The sequence below is a fragment of the Dipodomys merriami genome, unplaced genomic scaffold, assembly GCF_024711535.1.
Source record: "Dipodomys merriami isolate MVZ:Mamm:240054 unplaced genomic scaffold, mDipMer1.0.p SCAF_59, whole genome shotgun sequence".
Taxonomy (NCBI): Eukaryota; Metazoa; Chordata; class Mammalia; order Rodentia; family Heteromyidae; genus Dipodomys; species Dipodomys merriami.
In genome coordinates this window covers 6,098,218-6,116,305 of record NW_027206168.1, presented here as the reverse complement: position 1 = coordinate 6,116,305, position 18,088 = coordinate 6,098,218, and the positions used below count along the sequence as shown (strand labels likewise).

The 18,088-nt window shown below is 41.0% G+C and overlaps 1 protein-coding gene across 7 annotated transcripts in view; it reads left to right on the top strand.

The window, feature by feature from the left end:
• Kiaa0753 (KIAA0753 ortholog) overlaps positions 1-18,088 on the top strand; it is a 70,461-nt gene that overhangs the window by 5,013 nt on the left and 47,360 nt on the right. For 6 of the 7 annotated variants that reach the window (XM_070001720.1, XM_070001721.1, XM_070001722.1 and 3 more), the window contains exons 2-3: positions 1,167-1,325; positions 5,127-5,751. In XM_070001720.1, coding sequence (XP_069857821.1) covers positions 1,233-1,325; positions 5,127-5,751 — 718 coding nt within the window. In that variant the 5' untranslated portion in view covers positions 1,167-1,232. Of the gene's footprint in view, positions 1-1,166; positions 1,326-5,126; positions 5,752-9,900; positions 9,921-18,088 lie in introns of those variants that run through there. The other variant, XM_070001725.1, reaches the window with a different exon arrangement.

Sequence of the window (18,088 nt, the reverse complement as noted above, 5' to 3'; positions counted from 1 at the left end):
TCTACTGTTCATGGCCTTACTATGAGTGTGTAGGGCTAGGCAAGATGGGGAAACTGAAGATTTAGATACTTAGTGCTAGATCCTGGTTTAAGTATAAAACTTCTGGTCCCCTAGCTACTTGAGAGGGCTTTTATTGTTGTCTTTTAAATACTGCCTTTCGATAGGCTAGGAATGTGGCTTAGTGGTAGAGTACTTGTCTAACATGCATGAAGCCCTGGGTTCGATTTCTTAAGTACCACATAAATAGTAAAAGCCTGAAGTAGAGCTGTGGCTCAAGTGGTAGAGTGCTAGCCTTGGGCAAAAGAAGCTCAGGGACAGTGCCCAGGCCTTGAGATCAAGCCCCAGGACTGGCAAAAAAAAAAAAAAAAAAAAATACTGCCTTTTCAGTTGTTAGGATTATTAATGTTGAATGTGTAAAAGAACCCTGTGGGGGCTGGGAAGGTGGCTCAGTGGTAGAGCGCTTGCCTTGCATGCATGAGGCCCTGGGTTCGATTCCTCAGCACCACATAAGCAAAAAGAAAGAAGCCGGAAGTGGCTCAAGTGGTAGAGCGCTAGCCTTGAGCTGAAGAGCTGAGGGACAGCACCCAGGCCCAGAGTTCAGGCCCCATGACCGGAACCCCCCCCAAAAAAAAAAAATAAAAAAGAACCCTGCTACAAAGTGTTAATCATGGCCAAGCTCTGCTCTGTGACTGTCTTGCTTTAGATTCTTGAGATCTGAAATGTGTACTAGAAAGGGTCCAAGAGATGGTAATCGATTGTAATAAAAATATTAATTCTTGAAAAATCACAAGTTCAAAAGTATCTGAGCAATCAATCAGCATGAAATTTCTATGGGTTACTAAAGAAAGGGTAGTGATCTATGAACATGGCAGTGTGTTTTTTTTTTTTTTTTTGGTCCGGTCGTGGGGCCTGAACTCTGGGCCTGGGCGCTGTCCCTCAGCTCTTCAGCTCAAGGCTAGCGCTCTACCACTTGAGCCACAGTGCCACTTCCGGCTTTTTTCTTTTTGCTTATGTAGTGCTGAGGAATCGAACCCAGGGCCTTGAGCATGCAAGGCAAGCGCTCTACCACTGAGCCACCTTCCCAGCCCGGCAGTGTGTTTTTAATCTGTGTTTTATGATTTTTTTGTGTGAGGACTGCTGTTCTAAAAATAGCTGTTTCCTTTTAGCAATGGTTCTAAGGAAGACTTTCCAGCTAACTAAACCATCACTGTTGTTCTACACTATTGAAAATAATGGGACCAGGCCAGCCAGCTTCCACCTGTGTTCACCTAGCATCCAGTACACAGCTAGATGGGATGTGTGACTCCAAGCATCATCATATCCAGGTAGCTTTGTTTTTCTCCAGGTAATACTGTAAATCATTTCAAGCATGAAAAGTTGAAAGAGAAGGCATTGAATAGTTTTAAAACTACCTTCTAGGTCTTAGAGTTGTTAATGATTGTCCTGTTGTTTTTTGTTTTTGTTTTTGTTTTTTTTTTTGGTTTGTTGGTCATGGGGCCTGAACTCTGTGCCTTGGTACTGTCACTCAGCTCTTCAGCTCAAGGCTAGTACTCTACCACTTGAGCCACAGCACCACTGCTGACTTTTTCTGTGTATGTGGTGCTGAGGAATGGAACCCATGCCTCATGCATGCAGGCAAGCACTCTACCACTGAACTGCCTTCCCAGCCCCATTTTTTAAAAAATCAGATTCAAACCAGAGAAAGAAAGTAAAGGTGTTTTTGTTCATTTTGTTTTATGTTGTGAGAGGTACTGAAACTTGAACTCAGGCTCTTGGTTGGCTTTTTTCCACTGAAGGCAGGTGGAGGCCTTCCACTTGAGACAAAGCTCTACTTCCAGCCTTTTGCTTGTTGATTGGAGGTGAAAGTCTCTCAGATTTGTCTGCCCAAGCTGGCTTTGAACCTTGATCCTCAGATCTTAGCCTCCTGAGTTTCTAGGATTACAGGCATGATCTACCTGTGCCCAGATGATTTAGTATTTCATTGAGAATTTTTGCATATGTGTTCATCAAAGAAATTGGACTGTAATTGTCTTCTTTTTTATGGGTGTGGTGAGTAGCTCTAGAGTTTGAACTCACAGCATCACACTTAATAGGCAAACACTCTTATTAATATTGCTAAACCACCTCACCAACTATGTAATTTTCTTTTCTTGTATCCTGTTTTGGGTATCAAGGTAACACTGGCTTTTTGCCCAGCTATACTGTGTCTTTAGTTTCCATTAGTGTGAATTTCTGAGTCTGGTTTTTGTTTTTGAGACACACTTTTGAAGAATACTAGCTATTTAATTTTTTTTTTTTTTTTTTTTTTTGGTCAGTCTTGGGGCCTGAACTCCTGGCCTGGGCATTGTCCCTCAGTTCTTTAGCTCAAGGCTAGCGCCCTACCACTTGAGCCACAGTAGCCACAGTACCACTTCCAGCTTTTTTTTTTCTGCTTATATGGTACTAAGGAATCAAACCCAGGGTCTCATGCATGCGAGGCAAGCACTCTACCACTGAGCCAACTTCCCAGCCTTAAAATTTTTTTTCACTTTGAATTTGTGTAGTGTCTTGTCATAATTGCATTGAGGTTGTATACATGGGGCAGTAAAAGCACCAGTGTGCTGCTGACTCCATCTTAGTGCATTGTATCAAAGTATATGCTGTCAGTTTAGTCTATTTGGCCATGTTGACTTGGGTCATATAAGGTGGTCTCTTCTATGTTTTCCAGTGTAAAATTAATTTTTTATTTTTTAATGTTAGTACTGGAACACTCAGGGTCTGGGTGCTGTTCTTTAGCTTTTTTGCTAAGGCTGGTGCACAACCACTTGAGTCACAGCACTGTTTCTGGATTTTTGCTGATTAATTGGAGATAAAAGTCTCAGATTGTGATCCTCACATCTCAGCCACCTAAGTAGCTGGGACTGCAGGCCTTGGCCACCAGCATCTGGCTAAACAATGCTTTCTCATGTGGTTATTCATTTGAAAGTCAGTTTGGTCGGTTGATTTCTGTTAGTATTCATTTTTCGAGTTTTATTTCTTTCCTCCTTCCCTTCTTTTCAACTTCCTTCCTCTTACTCATATATATGTGAAACAGTAACATGGTTCTGATATACCTGTCCAAAAGCATATGTTCAGAAAAATGTTACTCTTCACTCAGTCTTTTTCTTTTCCATTGCCCTTTGCCCACACTTTGTAGATAACCAATCCCACCTATCTCCAATTTTTGTTTTGTTTTGTTTTGTTTTGGTCTGGTCGGTCGTGGGGCTTGAACTCTGGGCCTGAGCACTGTCCCTATGCTCTTCAGCTCAAGGTGAGTGCTCTACCGCTTGAGCCACAGTGCCACTTCTGGTTTTCTAGTGGTTTATTGGAGATAAAGAGTCTCATGGACTTTCCTGCCAGGGCTGGCTTTGAACCTCAATCCTCAGATCTCAGCCTCCTGGTAGTTAGGATTACAGGCGTGAGCCACTGGCGCCCGGCTTATCTCTAATTTTTATTTCCAAAGTTCCTTTTTGCTTATATAGCCAGATGCATGTGATTTTTCTTTTTTCTTTTTTTTTTTTTTTTTTTTGGGGGGGGGTCCGGTCATGGGGCCTGAACTCCGGGCCTGGGCGCTGTCCCTCAACTCTTCAGCTCAAGGCTAGCGCTCTACCACTTGAGCCACAGAGCCACTTCCGGCTTTTTTCTTTTTGCTTATGTGGTGCTGAGGAATCGAACCCAGGGCCTCAGGCGTGCAAGGCAAGCGCTCTACCACTGAGCCACCTTCCCAGCCCCGCATGTGATTTTTCTTATGTCTCCTTTTTATCTTCCATGTGTTTGCAGCATATTATACTCTTTTTGGACTATTCTGGCTGAACCAACTTCTAATCTCAATCTTCCATATCTTAGCCTCCTGAGTAGCTAGTATTAAGGTGTGAACTACTGGTGCCTAGCTTCAGTTAAGTAATTGAAAATTTTTTATTTTAACTTTTAGTGGCAAGCTCTAGCCCATGTGGTCTAGGCTGATCTTGAATTTATTGTGTAGCCCAGGCTGGTCTCAAACTCATGATCCTCCTGCCTCAGTTTCCTGAGTGCTGTGGTTACAAGTATGTGCAACATGCCCAGCATAATAATTTAAAAATTTTTAAGTTGTAAAAATTTTTGTTCCTTTGGCATAATACCACAGCTTATCACTTATACTAAATACTAAGGAAGTAATTTAAAAGGGGGAGTTATTAAATTTGCAAATATTTTAGGTACTATTTTTATTCATGGAGGAAACTAGAACAGTCTGAATGCTTAATAATATAGATACACTTTTGAAGGCTAATATTTGTATTTAGAAGGCTAATAATTTGTATTTGTATTTATAATTGCTGTTTTTTGCTATAAAAAATCCTCTTAAAAACTCTAGGAGAGGGCTGAGAATATGGCTTAATGGTAGAGTGCTTGCCTAGCATGCATGTTCACATAAGTAGAAAAAGCCACAAGTGGCGCTGTGGCTCAAGTAGTAGAGTACTAGCCTTGAGCAAAAGAAGCTCAGGGACAGTGCCTAGGCCCTGGCAGGATCCAGGACTAGCAAAACCTAAAAAAAAAAGCTCTAGGAATATGGAGAGCTGCTTGAGTTTAAATCATAAAAACTTATAAGTATTATGATGAAGTTGACAAAAATTGGTGTAAGCCTGTGTATTTGGACCATTGAGAGCAAGGTGTACCACCTTGAAAGATGTATCCCAACCAAACTCAGGAAGACCCAAAAATATACCAACAATTGACTTAGTTGATGTGGTCATATGGTACATATCTGGGGAACATTTTAGGAATGCTCTTAATAGATTAAATCAATAACTTGCTGGTCTGTGGGATTTAGAAACAGGACAGAAGACCACAACTGGGAGTTGAGGAACTTACTGATTGCTGTTTAAAGCTTTCTTGTTTGACTTTAGAGGAGGATCCCAATGTCTGTTAGTAAGTGAAAGGCTAATACTGTGGGACTGAGGGAGTGTAGTATAGAGCCTGGGCTACATGTGAACTAAAGCAGGTAGGAAAGCAGCTGATCTAGCTGTATAACAGCAGAACACCTCTGTATACAAATTATCTTGTGGGTGAAAATTTAAAAACCATGAAATATGTTATTCTAATATGTGCTTACTTTTGCTTTCTCTTTAAAGAACCAGCTGCAGTTTAATAGGAATATTCCTACACATCCCGAAAACTTGGCAATCCGATATTCTTGCCCACATGCAATTACGATTGAAAAACTGAAACACTCATATAATGAATCATATCATTGTAAAGATTCAGATTTAAGAGTTGGTGCTGACCTAAGCAGTTCTGTTTCATTTTCTGTCATATCAGAAGAGAGACTTAGCTATGCAGTCCACCTAGCCAAAAGAGATGTAAAACGAAAACAATTTGAAGAACACATAAAAGAATATCACCTCAGAAGTCAGCCTCAGAGTACCCAGAAATGTGGACACACAAAGAATAAAAATCCTGGTCACCAGGTGGAAAGGAAAGACACAAAGAGTCAAGAAGTCTGTCGGGGCAGCCACCAGCCATCCCAAGTAGGCGTGTCCAGCTCAGGTGCCAAGGTTTATGTGTATGCATCCCATCCAGGACATTCAGATCTCACTGTGCCAAACTCACCACCCACCCATGATCCAGGACTTCAGCCACAACCCAGAATAGACCACCACAAAAACTGCAGTGAACAAAAAAGCCTGCTGGAAGTTCAGCGACTGCAGAAAGAATTGAGCAATTGTATCCATAAAATTGAAGAGGTAACTAAAAAAGGTGAGAAAAACTAGATTCTTCAGTTTGAGGAGATACCATAAGTATAAGATAATTGAAATTATTTATTTGGGGGTCTCTTCTTCACACACCAAGTTTCATATGCTTGTTGATTTCACTAGCGCTCATAAGATTTGAACCTGGAGTGCAGTCTATGTCATCTTTGTCTCACTTGCTTCCTGTTATAGGCCACACTTCATATGTAGGCTGACTAAGGGCCCAGCCTGGAAGTTGGAGTTCCTGTCAGTCAGTCTTAGATCTGATACCTGAGTACAAGGTAGTCTACAATCTTTTCCTTGTTTACTCAGGAGGCCCTCTAGCAAAATTATTTTTAATTTTTATACAGATAACCTTTAAAAGGAGCATAACAGATTGTAGGTAAAATCAGGTCCTATTTGAGCAGTGTTGGGGGCACACCAATGATGGGGTAGATATTTGTGTAAAAAGTCTGGGAAGGAAGGAATAAAGTGATCAGAGACCATTTCCTGCAGTTTTCTTGTGATCTCAGTGTCCCTACCTTCTTTTAGGGAAGTAGAAGTTTGGTCTAAATGAAAACTTAGTATTGCAGTAGATAACAGGCAGGAAATCAAGTCTGGCCTAAAGCTATGAGTAGTAAGGAGCTGAGGAGCTGAGAATCAAAAGGAATTGTTGTGCTATGATGATAGTTCATAGTCTATATTTTGCTTTTGGTGTGTGTATGCAGGTACTGGGACTTGAACTCAGCTTTAAAACTTAAGAGCGTAATAAACTTTTTAAACTTTAATCAATTGTGTTATTATAAAATGTAAACAGAAAAAGCAGTTGGGCTGGGCACTGGTGGCTCACACCTGTAATCCTAATTACTCAGGAGGCTGAGATCTGAAGTTCAAGGTTCAAAGCAAGTCCTTGAGACCCTTATCTTCAATTAACCACCAAAAAGCTGGAAATGGAGCTGTGACTCAAGTGGTACAGTGCTAGCTTTGAACACAAAAGCTTAGGGACAACAGCCAGTCCCTGAGTTCAAGCCCCAGTATAAGCACAAAACAGAAGATAAAAGAAAAGCAGTTGTGTAAGGAAATTTCCACATACTTCAGGCAGAAAAAAGTTTCTCCAGTAGGTCTTCTTAAAAAATACATGGTATAATATGAACAGGTCAAATCATCCCTATAGAAACATAACAACACTGTGGCTTGCTTCTTGTTACATTCCTCAGTGTCAGTGGTGGGAACCCAACACAAATTTCCAGTGGAAGCTGTGTTACCAGGAGAACAAAAACACTGCTGGCTTGGCCTGACCCACAGGATATATACTTTTTAATTTTAATATTTTATTTGATTCTGTGAACAATATGCCACATCAGTTGAACAATTCATAAGGGAAAAACTAAGATGATGGATAGTCTCACTATAGATGTTCTGTAATTGTATATTATATTGCATTTCTTCGCTTCTTTGCTATGTATATTTTTCCACTACAGGATACCTCCATTTATTCTATTAATATTATTTCTTTTTTCCATACTATTATGTTTAATAACCTTTTTTTTCAGTTTTTAACTGTTTTTTTTCATGATTTCACAGTTTTTTACTTTTTTTGTACATTAAAATAGAAGAAAATTCCTTGTTGCTGGTACAGAGTACAATTGATTTTTTAAAAATGTGTGAATGTGTCAGGTACTGGTGGCTCACGCCACTAATCCTAGCTACTCAGGAAGCTGAAATCTGGTTCAAAGCTAACCTAGGCAGGAAAGTCCATGAGACTCTTCAGCTAATCACCAGAAAATCAGGAGTGGAGCTGTGACTCAAAGTGATAGAGTGCTTGCCTTGAGCTGAAGAGCTCAGGTACAGAGCCTGGGCCCTGAGTTCAAGTCCCACAACTGACCAGCACATGGACCCCTTCCTTGGCAATCAGTAGACTGTTATATGTCCTAGAGTTTGGGACATCTTCCAGTTGTGTCTACCCTGTCTAGCCTGTAGCTAGCTTTCCCACACCCCATTTTAAGGCCCGAGAGAATGCCACTCTACTGCTGTGTCCCAAAGTACATGTAAAAGGGCAAGAGTCCACTTCTAAAGAAGTGGCAGTAGCTGCCAGGCCTTCAAATATCAGTTATCCCATACTCATCATTTACATCTGTCTTGTAGAAGAAAGGGAGGCAAGGTTCATTGCCCAAGCCTGCAAGTTCTTGGTAGTGCTGGATATCAGGCAGCAATGGCACACTCTGATCTGTAGTGGGGTTCTTTTAGGACAAGGTACCCCAGCTTTTCCTTGGGGTCCTTGTCATCAAGTTGCACCTCCTCACAACCTTGGTGCTCCTCCATAACTTCATTCTTTGTAAGGTCTGAGGAGACCTCAGGAGCAGGGGTCTGGCCTGGTGCCAGCATCTTGTCTTGGCACACTGCACCCTCACCTGTAAGGCACAATAACAGCTCCTACAGCTTGTTCTCATTCTCCGGGACAGCTGGTTGACACACTCATCTTTCTCCTGATACAGCTCATCCAGCTAATCTTTCAACTCCTGGTTTTACAGTGGTGTGTATCTCATGCTGATCCCATTCTTCAGCCTTCTTCAGCCTCCACAGCTGCTCTTGCTGTTCCAGGTTCTGGAGTCCAAGACACTAGTTTTCCTGTATGTGGATATGAAGTTGTTCTTTCAGGCTCTTTTCACTCCTGCAACTGGTAGTTGCTGCCTGTAGTTGCTGCTTAGCCTGAGATGGTTCTGCAGGGAGCTGCAGTAGTGACAGTTGTGCCAGGTTCTTTCTCAGACCAGGTTGGTCTTTACGTCCAACACCTGCCTCATCCCTTGCTCTTTGTCCTCTGTTTGCTCATCTGCTCCAAGATCTTCTGGGCCTTCTCCTCCCATGTGAAACTCTACCTTTAGGTCCTTTGCAAAATTGTCTCTTTCCAGCTTTCATGTTCTCTAGTTGGCTTTCAATCTCTGCCTGCTCCTCTAGTGATGGTCATAACTCATGAATTTTGATCTTCATGTCAGCCTTCTGGGTCAAGCGCACTCCCAGCCTTTCCTGTAGCTCAGTGTTCTCTTCCTCCAGGTCATCAGCTTCTGGGTTTTTCCTGGAGATGTAGCTTCACATCATTGAGGTCTTTAATGAGCTCTAAATTGTTCTTGTCTGATTGTGCATGTGGAGACTGCAGACAATGTCATCTCCAGCTCTGTAGTGCACTGCTGTGAAGCCTGCAGGTGGCTGGCAAGACCTTTATGCTTCAGTTCTCTTTCATTGGCCACCTGCTGCACATAGGCCAGGGCAGATTGTAAATCGAATTTTTCTGAAACCAACATCTGTATTGATAGCTTGAAGAGCTCCAGGTCTATTTTCAGTGCATCCTGCACACACGCCCTCTTCTCATTCCTCTTTCCCTGTTGATCCTGCAGGTGTTTCTTTTCCTGCTTCAGTTTGTACTCTGCTGGAGTCCAGGGCAAGCATCAGGTGTTGGTAGCACCTTTCCCTATCCTTAATATTGTTGGAACCTGTGACACGCTTGACCTTGGCAGCTCTGCTGTGTGCAGTGGAGGGGGAGGCTCAGGGCGAGTTTGGTCTTTGGCCTCATTCTTGGTTGAATTACAGTCCCCAGCAATGTTTGTCTTAGGGTTACCTCCCTTTTTAATTTTCTTTTTTTTTTTTTCTTGGATTCTGCAGGTCTGTCAGGACAATTCCACTGTAGATATTCTTGCAGTAGCTTTTTTTCTTGCAGCTAACCTTTTTCATCTTGCTTGCTCAGGCATCCCAGCACTGGGACAGGGAAGAGGGGGCCACATTCCCAGGCTCTCTAAACCTACCTCTGTTCTCTCAACTACCAACTATGTCTGTTTCCTACTGTAGCTCCAAAATCATCTCAATTCTCTCACCATTCAGCACCTCTACCTCCCTCAACTGCTGGTAGTGGTGTAAGCCAATAGAGGGGAACACCAGTGCTATGAGGCAATGGAATATGGGCGTGGCCTCAGCTATTTTATCTCATTGGTCAGAAACATGAAAAAGCAGGGGTGTGGCCAGAATCTTGTGATCCAGGAAGAATGGGTGGAATCATGATGAGAGCTGCTACTACAGCCCCTCCCCCATACAACCTTGTCCAGTTTGGTTGGGGGCAGGGCAAGACTTGCTCTAGCTGGATAGGAGTATAGTTGTACAAGCCAATTTTCCTAGCCGCCATCATACAACTGTGGTCACCTGGAGAACGTAAGTGGTTCTGTCAGGCTGCTGCCCTATAGACCTTCCTGTGCTGCTGATAACCAGTGAACACTGATTCGGGGACTCAGAAAGTAGATGGTCAGTCTGTAGCAGTGAACATTGCATCACTTCCCAGTTCCTTTCCTGCCTCCACTGCTCTGTTCCCATTCTTTCCTGGTTTAGAAATCATCTCCAGTGATTCCCTATCCTTTCTCCCAGCTTGCCCCATTTTCACAATCTCTTTCATGCTTTTTTGAAGCCTGGCTATATACTATCTACTTCCTCAGTATGATCCATTCCTGGTCTCCTGCTTCCCAGATGATCCTCCTCCTATACTCCTCTGCTTACCCTGTTGTACTTAGAGGGAATGCGTTATCCAACTGGCTTTTCTCCTGGACTGAAGCAGAACTGAACTGAAATTGTCAGAGCTTTCTGCTACCAAGTAAGGATGTCTGGGTTGTTGTCTCCCACGTCAATTCTAACCATTTTAGCTCTCTTCAAGGTAGGAGACCTTTGTACTGACCACATTTTTAATGCTTAATAACAAAATGTAGCTGTCTCTTAGCTACCATATTTTGCAGGGCTGGATATCCCATTAGTTTTACTAAATTCTAATGTAAAAATTATGTAACAGAAGTGGCTGGTACTAAAATGCAGATTTTTAGTGTAGTTTTGGATGTAAAGGAGAAAATGCAATAAATACTCAGCAAGTACATTGCATACAAAAGGAGCTCACTTAATCCTGTTTCCCTTTCACTGATTATGGGTATTTGAGTGACAGGAAGAGAGATACTCCTAAGTTTGTTAAGTTTGTCAAATGAGGTTACATATTACTTGAGCTGGAGAACATTTGTGATCTGCTTTTACCTCATGTTCTTAAGCAGGTTTTTTGCATTTTTTGCATTTTTCTCATTTCTTAACATTCCTTTTGTCTCTATTCCTCAACATTCCTTTTGTCTCAACATTTCCATTTGTCTCTCTGAACCTGTTTGCACACTCTTCACTGACCAGCATCCACTTAATGGCATGGCTTCCCAGTCTTTCTTGTTAGGACATAATACTTTGAGCTGTGAGCTACTGGTAACCAGCTTGAGATCTCCCTGTTTATCCCAATCGAGATGGTTGGCCTAGTTTATTTATTTATTTATTTTTGGGTCCAGTCGTGGTGCCAGAGGCCTGGACGCTGTCCCTCAGCTCGTCAGCTCAAGGCTAGCATTCTACCACTTGAGCCATAGCACCACTTCCGGCTTTTTTCTTTTGCTTATGTGGTGCTGAGGAATCGAACCCTGGGCCTCATGCATGCAAAGCAAGCGCTCTACCACTGAGCCACCTTCCCAGCCCCTAGTTTATTTTTTTTTAATGTGAGTTCATATGTGAGTTCAGCCTGTCCTTGCTGTAACCTGTAGATGGGAATGTGCCTTCTACAGTTCTCAGGATAGCCTCTTGGAGGAATACAAAGATGTGTCTGCATAGTCTTCTTTGGGAAGACAGCCAGATAGATTAATACTGGTTGATACGGAAATAACTCTGTTTTGTTCTCTGTCCCTGGGTACTTCTCAACTGAACTCTTCAGTCTGAACCAAAAGAAGGAAAATTTCCTCCCTTTACTGTCTGTGATTCCAGAATAGTCCTACCTGACTAAGAGCCCATCTTGATATAGATACTCTTCAGAACACATTGGTCTAAGTGCTTATGTTTCTGTACCCTAATAAAGCAATGTTCGTTTGGTGCTGGCATTCAAACTCAGGGCCTCATGCTAAAATTATACTCTTTGAGCTCTTCCTCTGTCCTGAATCAGTGTGATTTTATTTTCAACCAAGATTTGTTGTATGACCTTGCATTACAGTCATTTTGGAATGGACATAAAAATGTGGATTCTTAGTCCCATCTTCAGAGCTATGGAGTAGAAACCAGAAACATGGTTCAGGAATTTGCATTTTATAAGCTATACTGTTAAGTCTTATGTACAATAAATTTGAGAACTTTGAGCTCACCCTCATTTATTTCAGATGGTACTACTTTATCCCTTAGACTTTCTGGGAACTCTTTAGAGCACTTGAGTTGTGGAACCTAGAGTATTTCTAGAACTTTCCATGTAGGCTGGGATCCACCCAGGTGTTATTGGAGGCAAATATATAAGGAATGAAAACTCTGGCCACCATGCCTCCCAACCTAAATCTCTGGATTCACACAGGGTATACCCAGACTTTACCCATGGGATGACATTTCTCATGGGATGGCAAAGTGGTTTAGCTCACACCTCTTGTATAATTTGTCAGCACAGGTCCCCAGACACTGCCCTTGGTAGAATCATTTTTGGTCATAGCCCCAGGATCTTAAGAATGGAGCTTCTCGAACTCTATTGGTGAGGTTTATTTTATTTATCTGAATTTTCACTAGTACTTTTAAAGGGTAATAAAATGTCACAACCATGGCAAACTTCTATAAAGATATGTAAATACTTTTGGTATCTGTTCTTGCCTTGTTGTGGACTCATTGTAGTTTGCAGTGACACCTATTGGCAGGCCACCTTTATATCAGCCTTTAAGTGTCTTTCACAAGGCTGTTCTGCAAGTCTGTTTCATCAGAATCTTTGCAAGGTGAGCAGTTGAAACCACTCCCTAACTCAATTCCTGACATTTCTTAGGCATATGAGAGTGGGTCTTCTCTCCACTGGGCAGCCCAAATAAGAACAGAAATAATTCAACTTATAAGTTCCTATGAGACTACATCAGTACTTTGCTTCTTTAAATTAGGCTTATTGACTTGTTTTTAATAAAATTTTATTATTAAGGGGTTAAACATAGGAGTTACCATTTCATAAGTCAGGTAATAAATACAGTTCTTTTTTAGACAATGCCACCTCTTCCTTTACTTTCCCTCCAGTTTCCCCCTCCTGTCCCTGCCCACAAGTTACCACCACTGCATTTGTTTACCTTTCCTCCATTTCTGTGCCCCCCCCACTTGCCTACCCTGAAAAGAAAAACCTAAAAGCAAGAACAACCAGAAGCATGTTTCCATTTTTTAGAATTCATTCCGATAAATAGTAGTTCAAATAAATTACAACTTAAGTTATGCCTTTGGGTTCCTCTCCTAAGAGTGTCCTTTAGTCTGTGTGTGGATGCCTAGACTCCTGTATAGGTTATTCTATCCAATTATAGTTTAGCTCTAGCTTCTACATCTGAGAGAAAACATGTGCTGTTTGTCTCACTTGGCATAATTTGGTCTAGGTCCATCCATTTCCCTTCAAATGACAATCTTATTCTTGCTAATGGTTGAGTAAAATTCTATTGTAAATATATGCACATTATATTGGCCCACTCATCTGTTATAGGGCATCTGGGCTGTTCCCATAACTTGGCTGTTGTGAATTGTGTAGCAGTGAACATGGATATGCAGGTGTCTTTAGCATATCCTGGCTTGTAATGACCTGGGTAGGTGCCCAAGACTGGTGTGGCTAGGTCATAGGGAAGTTTCATGTTTAGTTTTCTGAGGAACCTCCAAACTGCCTTCCAATGTGGTTATACTAGTTTACACATTCCCACTAAAAGTGCAGTAGGGTTCCTTTTTTCCTGCATCCCCACCAACATTTGTTGTTGGTTGAGTTTTTTATATTAGTCAATCAGACTGGGGTGAGATAGAATCTCCAACTTGTTTTGATTTGCATTTCCTTTATGGCCATTTGCCATTCTTTCTTCTGAGAACTCTCTTTAAAGCTCCTTTGCCCATTTATTGATTGGTTTATTAGTTTTGAGGGGAGTTAATTTCTTGAGCTCCTTGTATATTTTGTATATTAGGCCTTTTTCACATGCATCACTTGTAAAGATCTTCCCCAGTCTTTTGGCTATCTTTCTAGTTTAGTAACTATGTCCTTTACTGTGCAGAAACTTTATTTTGATGTAATCCCATTTGTCAGTTCTCTCCTATCTGTCATGCCCCTGAGACTCTTCAAAAAGTTTCTGCCTAAGCTTATGAGTTCTAATGTTTCTCCTATTCCTTCTTGTAGTAGTTTCAGTTTTAGGTCTGGCATTGGGGTCTTTAATCCACTTTGAGTTGATATTTGTGTATGGTGACAAACAGGGATTCAATTTTAGTTTTCTACATATTGATGTCCAGTTTTCCCAACGTTGATTATTGAAGAGGCTATATTTTTGTTTCCACTGTATTTTTTGGTTCCCTTGTCAAATACCAGGTAACTGAGAGTGTCACTTTTTCCCCCTGGGTCTTCTAGTCTGTTCCATTGATTTTTGGACTTGTTTTTGTAGCTCTGTAGTAGAGTTTAGGTCTAGGATTATGATACTACCAGCACTGCTTTTTTTTTGCCTAAAATTGCTTTGGCTACACAAGGTAATTTTGTTGTTCCATACAAATTTTTGGATTGTTCTCTCTGTCTCATTGGGATTTTGATGAAGATTGCATCAAATTTGTGTATCACCTTTGGCAGTATGGCCATGTTCACAATATTACTTCTGTTTGTCCATGAACATGGGAAAATCTTTCTATTTCCTGATGTTGTTTTCTATTTTTTTCAGATTTTTTTTTTGTTGTTGTTGGTTGTGGTGCTTGAACTCTGGGTCTGAGTGCTGTCCCATAGCTCTTCAGCTCAAGGCTAGCTCTCTACCACTTGAGCTACAGCACCACTTCCTTTTTTTTCAGATTTTTATAGTTTCTATTATAGAGGTCTTTTTGCTTCCTTGATTGGGTTTATTCCTAAATATTTAATGCTTTTGAGGCTATTGTAAATGGAATTGTTTTCCTAATTTTCCTCTCTGTTTGAACATTGTTGTTATATAGAAAGGCTACTGATTTTTGTGGGTGGAGTTTATATCCTGGTACATTGCCAGAGTTATTCATCAGCTCTAGGAACTTGGGGTGAAGTCTCCTGGTTCCTATAGATATAAGATTATGTCATCTGCAAATAAGGATAGTTTGACTTCTCCTTTCCCTATGAGAATCCCTTTTAAGTCTTTGCCTTACTGCTCTGGCTAGGAGTTCCAGAATTACATTGAAAAGGAGTAGTGAGAGTGGACATCCTTGCCTTATTCCTGATTTTAGAGGAAATGGTTTTAGTTTTTTACCATTTCATATGATGTTGGCTTAGGTCTGTCATATATAGCCTTTATTATGTTGAGGTATGTTCCTTCTATTCCTAGCTTCTCCAGTGCTTTTAACATGAATGGATGTTGAATTTCATTTAAGGCTTTTTCTGCATCTATTGAAATGATCATGTGATTCTTGTCTTTGGCTCTATTAATATGGTTTATTATGTTTATTGGTTTCCATATATTAAACCAGCCTTGCATCTCTGGTATAAAACCCACTTAATCATAGTGTATAACTTTTTTTGATTAGTTGTTGAATTTTTTGGAAAGTATTTTAATAAGGAGCTTTATGTCTATGTTCATTAGAATGATTGGTCTATAGGGTTTTTGTTTTTCATTTTGCCAGTGCTAGGGGTTGAACTCAAGGCCTAGGCCCTGAGCTTCTTTTGCTCAAGGTTAGCACTCTACCACTTGAGCCACACCACCTCTGGCTTTTTCTGTTTATGTGGAACTAAGGAATTGAACCCAGGGCTTCATGCATGCCAGGCAAGCACTCTACCACTAAGCCACATACCCAGCCCTGTAGTTCTTTTTTATTTTGGGGTCCTTACCTGGTTTTGTGATAAGAGTAATGCTGATTTCATAAAATGTTTGGTAATGATCCTTAATTGTATTCATGGAAAAGTTTAAGGAGTAATCGTGTTGTTAGTTCATCTTTAAAGGTCTTACAGAAGTCAGCTGCTAATCCATCTGGATCTGGACTTTTCCTTGTTGGAAGACTCAATCTTATTGCTTGTTATGGGTCTCTGTTTCAGTGGTTTATATATTCTGGATTCAGCCTAGGCAGCTTGCATGTCACTTAAGATTTATTCTATCTGCTAGATTGTCTATCTTTTTGAAAACAGTCCTCATAATGTTTTGAATTTCTTGGATATTTGTTGTGATGTTTCCTTTAGTATTTCTAATCTTGTTGATTTGAGTCTCTTCATTTTTGTTCATCATCTTAGTGAGGGGGTCTGTCAATCTTACTGATTTTTTTCAAAGAAATAGCTTTTTGTTTCATTGATTTTTATGTATAGTTTTTTTCTTTTTAGTCTCCAATTCATTGATTTGCCCTAACCTTTACACATACATTCTCAGTCTCTGTCTCTGTCTCTGTATCTCTGTCTCTCTCTGTCTAGTAGTTTTGGGTTTGGTTTGTTCCTGTTTTTCTAGAAGTTTCAGTTGTGTCATGAGGTTATTTACTTTGCTCTTTCTATTTTCTTTATATATGCACTTAGAGCTATGATTTTTCCACTCAATACCGCTTTTACTCTGTCTCAGAGGTGCTGGCATGATGTATTTTCATTTTCATTGAATTGTAGAAACTTTCTAATTTTCTCTTTTATTTCTTCAATGACCCACCTGTTGTTATTTAACAGTATGGTGTTCAGTCTTCCTGTGTTTGAGTGTTTTCTGTAGTATCTTTTGCTGCAGAATTCTAGTTTAATTCCATTGTGATCAGATAAGATACAGGAAATTATCTCAGTCTTACTGTATTTGCTCAGGCTTGTTGGCTGTCCTAGAATATGATCAGTTTTAGAGAAGTTCCATAGACTGCCCAAAAGCATCTGAATTTGTGGTTGTTGCATGAAATATTCTGTGGATGTCTATTAAGTTCATTTGGGTTATGATAACATTTAATTTGGACCAGGCTTCTTTGCTGATCTTGTTTGATTGACCTGTCCTTTAGTGAGAGTGGGGTATTAAAGTCTCCCTGCCTGGTGCTGTGGCCAGCAGCAGTGTTCAGGGCAGAGAGGTACAGGTGGTTTATGGGGTACTGTTGTTGCTGTGGTCAGCATCAGGGCCCTGCACAGAGAGGCGTGGATTGTTTTTGAGTATTGTTCATGGGGGACCCAGGTGCAGACATGACAACCGGTAATTGGGGCCCACTCTGGTGGTGTTGCCTGGGTGGTAGGGTACTGAGTGTCCAGAACTCCCCCACTGAATTCGTAGCAACCTGTGTCAATGCTTTGTCTCTGAGAGAGGTGGACCTGGTGCATGCTGCTGTGGCTGTGTTTTCCAATTCCAAGACTTACACATATATTGTTGCTGTCTGCTGGTGAGGCTTGAGCCACTGGAGAGTAGGGTTGGGGTGGGAGTGGGGTGGGGGGAAGGAACATAAAAGAAATCAGGAAAGGGCTGGGAAGTTGGCTCAGTGGTAGAGCTCTTGCCTTGCATGCATGAAGCCCTGGGTTCGATTCCTCAGCACCACATAAGCAAAAAGAAAAAAGCCGGAAGTGGTGCTGTGACTCAAGTGGTAGAGCGCTAGCCTTGAGCTGAAGAGCTGAGGAACAGCGCCCAGGCCCAGAGTTCAGGCCCCATGACTGGACCAAAAAAAAAAAAAAAAAAGATGCAAAGAAATCAGGAAAGCTCTTAGGCTATTGCCTGCTTAAATTCCTCTGTGTATTTTTTTTTTCTCTTGGAGACACTTAAATTCTGAATTTTCTTGTTAGGTGTAAAGCTCTGTGTGCTCTCTTGAAGTGGAGTTCTGTGCAAAAGGCCCCATACCCCTGAGCCTGCACAACTTTGCCATCATGCCTCCTGTTTGTTTATTTTTTGGTGCTTGTGATTGAACTCAAGGCCTCATGCATGCTAACAAGCAAGTGCCGTCCTCCTTCATTCAACTTTTAGTGGATAAATAACAAAAATTGAAGTTATTTTGCCTTATTTGTTAGATTTTTCTAAAAGTGTTTGTGTGAATATATTTGGAAAGCAGAGACTGGAAGGATTGGGTAGACTGCATCTCCCTCAGCCAGTCTTCCAGAAATAATCGGCTTCAGCCAATCTTTTAATAGTGTAGAACATCCTGACAAATGAAAACTGTAGACAACCAAATGATTTTAGCACTTGCTATCTTAATGTGTCAGAGAATTTCTCTTTTGGTATCAAGATAAAGTGTAAAAATAATCCTGTTAAATATATAAATAGTCCAACAAAGTATTCTGGGGGAAAAAAAGCATCACAGATTTTGGCTCAATATAAATAATTGTTTTAATAGTAAGAAGTGCTCTAAAGTGAAATAGCTTTCCAGTGGGATTTGGTTCTGGGAATTAGGGCAGAAGGGAGCTTGCTAGCCTTCATGTCCTTACCATC